The 8,998-nt window shown below is 32.1% G+C and overlaps 1 protein-coding gene across 1 annotated transcript; it reads left to right on the top strand.

The window, feature by feature from the left end:
• The first annotated feature begins 6,231 nt into the window (after positions 1–6,231).
• LOC113760091 (late embryogenesis abundant protein 47) lies at positions 6,232–8,711 on the top strand. The gene is made up of 3 exons (XM_027302665.1): positions 6,232–6,333; positions 7,602–7,871; positions 8,532–8,711. Exons 1-3 carry the CDS (start codon positions 6,232–6,234, stop codon positions 8,709–8,711), a joined length of 552 nt encoding a protein of 183 aa, XP_027158466.1.
• The last annotated feature ends 287 nt before the right edge of the window (positions 8,712–8,998 follow it).

Here is an 8,998-nt window from a genome sequence, read left to right as displayed (position 1 = left end):
CTAAACGATGCATAATACTATCAAGGTTCCTAAAATGTCTTATTTTATAATTTTATTTCTTTTTAACTACAAAGAGATAGTAGATTCTAGCTTAAATTCTAGACCAAACCAAAATAATACTACTATGGCTTAAAAATAAAGTAAGAGACCATTATGAACTTGGAATTTTTATCCCCATACAATGACAAGTTGAAAGGAAAATATAATTTATTTTGGAAGAAGACATAGAATAATAAATTTTGTAAGACTTGTGAAAGATACAAAAAAATAAATTCAAAAAAATCGACAAAAACAAGCATATCATATGTGATACTCTAATTCTCTTAATTAAACAAATTATATGTGGTTGGTTTATAGGTTTCCTTTCTCTTTTATTTGATAAATGAATTTAAGATATTTCTCGTGACTTTTGACAACACTAATCTAAACCAAATTAATGCTTTTAATGTGAAACGATGTTGAAATACAAAAACATTTTCAACTGAAAGATAATTTCTTTCTTGAATTTTGCATTTATTTGTCTTTAATCTATTTTCTCAAATCATTGAAGATTTTAAATATGAGTTAAAATTTTCATAACTCCAAATCATGTTCCTAAGTGCCAACGGAAGATTTTGTGATGTTTATTTTAGAGAAAGGTTAGGTATGTCATTTAGCATGTGAATCCCTTAAAAATAGCTTTCTAAAATATGAAATAATTACTACATTAATTAAGCAAGTTGTTTCTTATCCATATTAACAAGTGCCCATTAGGTGTCCGTTAAAAAATCCTTTAAATAAACAAAAGCTCAATGCTAACTATTATTATTCTACCACTTTTTCTCCTTTTTTTGGCACTTTAATCCCTTAGTCCAAAATTGAAGATTTTGAAACTTACGTTGCATATATGAAGTAGCAAATTTAAAGATAGTTGTACTTAACATTGTTAAATTTATAGGCAAACAAGTGGCAGTCGTAAAAATTGTTAATCTCGATATTTTCTTCTAATAGTGAAAAATTTTGAGTTCCGACTTTTAGATATTAGTGTTTAATTGTCAATTTCTAAAAAAATATTATTTTTATTAGTTGCAAAAGTATATATTGTATCTTAATCACTGATGTCTATAATGTGTGTCATTTTATTAAAAGATTATGTATGTTGCATTTGATTTATTTAAAAGATTATGTATGTTGCATTTGATTTATTTAAAAGATTATCTTTGCTTACACAAAATTTCCCTATATTTAACAAAGTTGCAAAAACTATAGGATTATTATCACTTTACTCCATTAAACTATATCAATACTATCAGTTTATCCCCTAACGTTATCTTTTAGTCACTTTACCTCTATAAGTAATTCAACTCAACATGTTAAAAAACTTTGAACAAAAATACCCTTTTATTTTATAGCATTACTACATTGTTATTATCACTTTATTCATTTAGATTATAGTGATACAATCACTTTAGTTCCTAACATTATTTTCTAGGCATTTTACCTTATCGTTAATCTAACTAGTATGGTCAAAAAATTTTAAATATATTTACCCTTTTTTATATATAATTAAAAATAAAAAAGTTGGAATGGTTATTCTTTTTTTTTTTACTTTAAGAGATCGAAAAACATAAAAATAAAAGGGTTTTCTCAAATTTCTTTTTTTCACATTTATTAATACTAGGAAAAGAAAAAGAGATAGGAAAGAAGGAGACAAAAAATTAGATTTTGCAAAAAAAGAAAATAAAGAAAAGTCTAATATTATCGTATTACTTTAAGTTTTCGAGATTAGGATTGGAATTTGGTGGGGTGAATTCTTAGTTTGTGATGGAAAAAAAAAAGAATTCTACAACGAGGGCGTTTCCTGGGGGGTTTCTGTAAATGGGGGTTTTCGCATTTTGAGAATGCGAGCTCAGTGAGCTCGCATTCTGAAAATGCGAGCTCACTGAGCTCGCATTTTCAGAATGCGAGCTCAGTGAGCTCCCACTACCCAGCTCCCACTGTCCATGGACGATTAGAGTTCAACCGCTAGGAATCCAGAAGCATTAAAAGTATATTCAATTCCTACTTGCTGTTGTTAGTGAAGATGTCCCCCGGACTGCAGGCCAAATGGAATGCCAGGAAATGGAACCTAACTCAACACTAACAGGGATACAAAATGGAGTCGGGAAGATATTATAAGTCGCGCAGGAGAGTGCATGAGTGACAAGTGTTCGTTTTATTAAGGAGAGATGAATATCAAACACTACTGCATGCATGCCACTTGTGGGACATATAGATACTATTACTGTATATGCGGATGCAAATGAACATTGACGGCACCCCATGGGAATGGGATACGACCAAACTTGCTTCATTGTCCTTTCAATTTCAGAATCAAAGATGCTTCCTTAATCCTTCTTCTTGTTTGTCGGTGTGCAATATAAAAGAAAAACCCAAAACCATATCTAGTTATATAGTATATAAAATGCAACAAAAATGTAGATAAAAAAAAAAGAAAAAAAATTTGCATCTCTGTAATGCGAGCTCTGTTGAGCTCGCATTTCAGGAATGCGAGCTCTGTTGAGAGCTCGCATTCGTGAAATGCGAACTCTCCTGAGCTCGCATTTCACGAATGCGAAGACCCCTCCGACAGAATTCCTCGCCACAATCACCCCTTTTGTAGAATTTTTTTAAAATTCATCACAAACTTAGAAATTTCTCGAATTTGGTGGTAAACAAAAAAGTGAAATAATTTTAAAATAATAAAAGTATTTAATTCTTTTTTATTTGTAATTTTTAAAAAAAGAATTGAGCTCTCTCTCTCTCCCCTCTCCCCCTCCCTCTCCCTCTCCATCTTTCTATTTTTTTTCAATATTAATAAATTGCAAGAAGAAAGAAATTAATACTTTGACTTTTTTTCTTGATACTAAAAAGGAGAAGAGTCACTTTAAATTTTTTATTATTTTTATTATGCAAAGAGGAGGGTATTTTCTTATAAAGTTTTTTAACTTGGTAAGTTGGTTTAATGGTAGGATAAATTGTCTAAAAAATAACTGTAGGGGGTAAATTGATAATGAGACTATATTTTATGGGGGTAAAGTGATAATAATTTTAAAGATTAAAAATATCTTTTCACTTTAATTAACAAACTCTGTTAAGTTTGACCATTAGTCTTGGGGGTAAAGTGACTAAAAGATAACGTTAAGGGGAAAATTGGTAGTAACAGCAAACGTTAAGGGGGTAAAGTGATAATAACCAAAAACTATAAGCTAATATCCCTAATAGCATGGATGGAACAAAAGCTCCTCAAGATTTGGAAAATTAAAAATTTTCTTTATTGAAAAACCAAAAGTTTGAAAAAGCTTCTTTGTAAATTTAAATATTTCCCCCGCAAGAAATTAAAAAAATGCTTCAGGTTATATACTTAAGTTTTGGTTGCATTAAAGTTCACCCTTTCATAGGAAATTTCCTGGTTCCTCCTAACAAGTAATGAAATTAAACGCACTAATTCTTTATGCACAAATATAGGAGTAGTTTAATTCTTTTTTTTTTTTGGGTGCGTTGAAGGGTCTAAAGAGTAAGTAGAGATGGCAATTCGGGGCGACCACCTCATGGAAGATTGATTAGAGAATCTAAGGAGTAAGTATGGATGATAATTCACGGGCAAGGGTTGATGAGGCGGGGGGATAGGTGGGGCGATAGGTTATTTTCTCCCTTGTTAAAAAACGGGATAGGGGACGAGAGAGTATACCCCCTCCATATATATATATATATATATATATATAATATCATTAGTTATACCAATAATTATATATTTTTACTAACATAAATTATTGATCAGTTACACCAATACATTTCCCGCATTGCAGACGCGAGGTGGGGCGAATATTTGGGCAACGTGGCGGCGAGGGGCAAGGGAAGGGCCTCCTATCCCATCCCCGCCGTATTGCCATTCCTAAGAATAAGGCCCATTACAGAGTAATTAACCGAGGATGGCTAGTTTAATTCACTTTCATCTTTGCTCAAGTCAGTTTTCCTTTAAATTGTTGTTCCCCATATCTTCCAACAGTCAGTTGCCCTTAAAGTTGGGGAAAATCTATACATCTATGCCATCATGTTTTGGAAATACAGTTAACCCCTTGTTTGGTATATTTTCACCCAGAATGGCAATTTTTTTTTAATTATTTTGGGATTTGGTAGACAAGTCAGAATGGAATATTTACTCTGTTTCCAATATTTTGTATAATTAATATTAATTAGATGTCAGTGTGGAATATACTAAGTATAAATTTAACTTAGTTGCCTTGGATTAGTTTATAGGATGTAATATGTCTTATTACTTTTTTGTTTATTTGTTCTATAGTATTTGTCTATTTACGTGAAATTTTGATTTTTTACTTCAAAAATAAATGAGAATTGGTATCAAAATTCTTCAATTATAATACCCGATTCATTCTAATTTATAGATTTTTGAGTTAAAATTTTGCAATTACTAGCAATATGATTAGCAACATAAAGTATCAATTACATGAAGTCAAACAATTATAATGCATATTTAATCTATTTTCAATTTTGTTAAGATTCAAAAAAATTCTTGCACAATTGTTCAAAAGTCAAAGAATAAAGTATCTTAAAAAGTTTTTTTCTAGTATAAAAGAAAAAATTATTTTAAATACAAGGAAAATTAATTATTATGAAAAATTACATTTAAATGTTAATTGAGCTTACAAATAGTCTAAGATATCATGATGTAGTGTAAAAATGTATAAGGATAAATTTGACATCCTACTATTTAGGCATTGTAGGATAAAGGTAGAAAGGGCATTCCCTAGGTTGGTTTAAGAAATGGAATTTCGGAAAAAAGAAAAAATGTTGGAATGAGCAATCCAGGAACAAAAGGATTTCCCACTTAATTAAACCATACTAAACGCTGAAATGCAATGGACAAGTTGAAAAGGTCTTTTATTTCCATACCATTCCCACGTACCAAAGGAGGGGAAAGAACTTTATGCAATGATTTCTGATACTTTCGCTAGTTCAGTTCATTTTCCATAATGAAATGAGCACTGAAATCTGTGATCTTTTGCCATTTTCTGAATTTTAGAGTTCATACTTATGGCCTGTCCCTAGCTGTTCTGATCCTTGTTTTTGCGGTCAATTCTTTTATTCTCAACTTTGAGTAAAAACATTTTGACTTTGTAAAGTAACACATATTAGAGTTATTTAACTTGTCTAAGATTGTTAAAGGTAATATTTACCCCTTTTTTAAGGCCAACTTAAAACTCAAAGATAATTATGTCTAACTATGAGTAACTCAAAACCCTATGAATTACTCTATCAAAACGCTTTTAGAAGCACAAAAATGTGATATGGTAAGATGAACGCAACCGATAATCTGTCCCATACCCTGTGCCATTCTCTGTCCCACTTTTTATTATATTACTATTTCTCCTATATAAATATCATGTTTTAGTTCTTTTTTATTTCCTTAAGATCCAATAACTATTAATTAAGTTATACACAAAATTTAACATACTCAAAAAATCAAAATGCATAAAAAATGAGATTTTTTAATGAATTTTCTGCTGTATTTTTTAATTTTATCTTACTTTTTTGAAGCTGCTGTACTTATTTTTTACTCAATTAATAGTTATTGGATCTTAAGGAAACAAAAAAGAACTAAAACATGATATTTATGTAGGATAAATAGCAATATAATAAAAAGTGAGACAAAGAATGGTACAGACAGAAGATCCGTTGCGGTAAAATGAAGTGCATAAAAAGAGGGTAACTAATGATAGTTGTGTAAGGCTCTAGAGGAATAACTGTTTTGGCATGCTTTTACCAAAAAAAAAAAAAAAAATTCTCGCTTTCTTTCTTCTGCTTTGTGCTAACAGCTTTGATAACTAGAAAATAGATAGATAGAAGTATGCTAGAAAAAAAAAAAATTTTTTTGCACAACCTGAAGACCAAGTCACATTTACTGGTTCAACAGCCACTTCTATCTCACCTCCAATTTTGCTCCCCCAAGAAAAGCAGTGTGATTTAGCCCACCACGTGTTTAATTCAGCGCAAGAATCTGGCTGTGTTTGGACACTTGTTGCACTAAAATCAATCATATTCTCGACCACTCTTCATCACTATATTTGTGTCAATTTCATTGCAAACTACTACTGCCACTATTATCTTCACTGGAATTTCATGAATGTTACTAATATTTACTGATTTAAATTTCGTGTTTTAGCTCAAAATTCATATCTCCAGCAGTGGAAAATGAGTCGAGAACAGCTAATTAGGCCTCAATCTGAAGAAGAACAAGTGAAATGTGGTGGTGATGTTGCATCAAAGGAAGCTGTCCTAGCTCATCTGGCACAGGTTCTCTTTTTTTTTTTTTTTATTATTTTTTTTTAGTGTAAGAAGGAGGACTCGAATCCGAGATCTCTCACTTACACTCTCTCCCCCTACCACCCAATCCAACCTCCCTCCCATCTGGCCCAGGTTCTCTTTATTTTGCGTAGCTCATTATTTTAACTTTACTCTTTTTTTTTTTTGAAATATTGTATTGCTATTGTGAGCACGCATGATTTTTCTTTGTTTTTTTTTGGGGTAATTACGATACTTATTCTAATTAGTGAGATATACATTCTATGCATGAAAACATATAGCAACAAAGTTATATACATTGGTACATACTAGCTGTTGATTTGGAGGAGTAAATGTTTATCCAAAACTACCCTTTAATTTATCTTTCTACTCACCCATATATCTCCATAATTAATGCCTGTAATCTACTCTCTCCCATTTTCTAATGTTTAACGCTACAAACACTGCATTTAATTTCTCATAATCCCAACTCAAAGAAAGTTGGGAGTATAAATAAAAATAAATTTGTACCAAAAAAAAATTAACTTCATAAATGCTTTCTTGATATAATAAAAGAACAGATAAAAGGAAAAATTGGGTTAGGGTCATTTAAATAGGAACGGAGGGAGTACCTTTCTGAATCTTTCCTCCACCTATTCACATAGATCATAGATCATATAGATCGTATGCACCCACCCAACTATTCACATAGATCATAGGATTTCAAGTTCTTAACAAGGCATAAGTTATAGGATGTGCTCAAATGACCTCAAGAACAGAAATATATGAAAAATGCTTTCCAAATTATACCGTGCACCCCAAGTTACCAAGAGGTGGTAGCTAGAGAAGTTCTTAGATTTTCATCCTCAAACCATTGAAATGTTTAAATCAATAGATACTATTCTAAGAAATTAACCTTGATCCACCTGTTGATTTAATTGTTTTTACACATTAATTCGGTTAATCCAGTTGTAGGTGTAATCGTAGGTAACAATTAGTGGTCCAAATTAGATTGCCATAATGTGTTCCAATTAGATTAGGTTCAAATATCAAAGTTTTTTTTTTTTTTTTTTTGTTTCCAAAAACAAATTAGGACAATCCAAATTGAGCCACATCGATTACAACTCGTTTTGGACCGCTAATTGGCCTCTACTAAATTGCAATTGCAACTATTAAGGCCTAAGTCCACGTGACGTTCTTTCATTCATTATAAAGTAAAGAGAAGATGAAAAAGGAATCCAATACTTACTTGTTTGAGTTGGGAACATATATTGTGCTAGGTTGGCCAGCAAGATGGCCAAATAGCTCTTCCACACGAACTGAGGAGCAGCATCACCATTGGTGAAGCACTTGAGGCCGCAGTTCTCACAGCAGGAAATAAGCCTGTGGATTATAGTGATGCAGCTGCAATACAAGCAGCGGAAGTTAGAGCAACAGGCCGTACCAACATTGTCCCTGGTGGCGTTGCTGCTGCAGCTCAATCTGCAGCAACCCGTAATGCTCGAGTTACAAGGGATGAGGACAAAACAAAGCTGGCAGATGTTTTATCGGTACAATATTACTTGCATCTTTTTGTCATCTGCATGCTTATACTTTGATCGATGTTTGATATTCATAATGGCGGTGAATGCATCAGGAAACTTCAATCTCATATTTAGGTGTGTTATGTGGTGTAGTTTTGCAAAGTCTAAAAACATACTCCCTCTGTCCCCGATTTTGATAGTACTAGTTCTTTTTTCGCGTAATTTAAGAAAAAAATAGTTAAATTTGTTGGAAAAATAAATTTAGATTGCTATTTTTCTAAAATACCCTTACATTAAATAGAGTACAACCTTATATTAATTATTCATGAAAATTTGAATAGATGGTTTATGAAAATTTGAATTGATTATCGAGAAAGAATCAATCCTCATTTTACATTAAATGTGGTGGGTTATATTCAATAATAATTTATATTAAATAAGGTAGTTTGTACTAATAACAACCTATATTGAATAAAAATATTTTAGAGAAATTAAAAAATAACTACATTCTTCAATTGGAAAGTGGACTACAAATTGAGACAGACGAAAAAGGAAAACAAGACTATCAAAATGGGACGGAGGGAGTAATTTACTTTAAATGAGCTAATAATCCCATGAACACTCTCCGTCATTTTTTTTCGTATTTTAGAATGGAATATTTATGTCATGGCATTTACTTTTGGGTAGGAGGCATGCACGAAATTGCCAGCAGACAAGCCGGTGACTCGCCGAGATGCTGAGGGGGTGATAGGTGCAGAGTTGAGGAATGATCCAAACCTGACCACTCGTCCAGGTGGTGTTGCAGCTTCTTTGGCTGCAGCTGCAAGGCTCAACCAAACGATGAACCGGAACAGCCAGCCAAGCTAATCAGAGACTCCATCCTAATGACTTGTATTTCAGATCTAGATTGATCTAAAGATCCAAATGTAGCTATCAAGAACCTTGTTGCATTGTTTGAGGCCGTGATTTCATATTTATTGGTCTCGCATTAAGAAACTCCATGCATTGTTCGTGACCATGATTCGTTTATTAGCAGAACCATCTTATCATATATACATCCTCCTCCTATAACATGTTGAGAAAAATCCGAGGTATGGGTTTTTAGCGATTCTATTGAAAGATGGATAATCCAATCCAAGGACACTGCCGGAGTC

The sequence above is a fragment of the Coffea eugenioides genome, chromosome 2, assembly GCF_003713205.1.
Source record: "Coffea eugenioides isolate CCC68of chromosome 2, Ceug_1.0, whole genome shotgun sequence".
NCBI classification, from domain to species: domain Eukaryota; kingdom Viridiplantae; phylum Streptophyta; class Magnoliopsida; order Gentianales; family Rubiaceae; genus Coffea; species Coffea eugenioides.
Note: the sequence above shows the minus strand (reverse complement) of the source record. Positions and strands in the feature narration are given on the sequence as shown.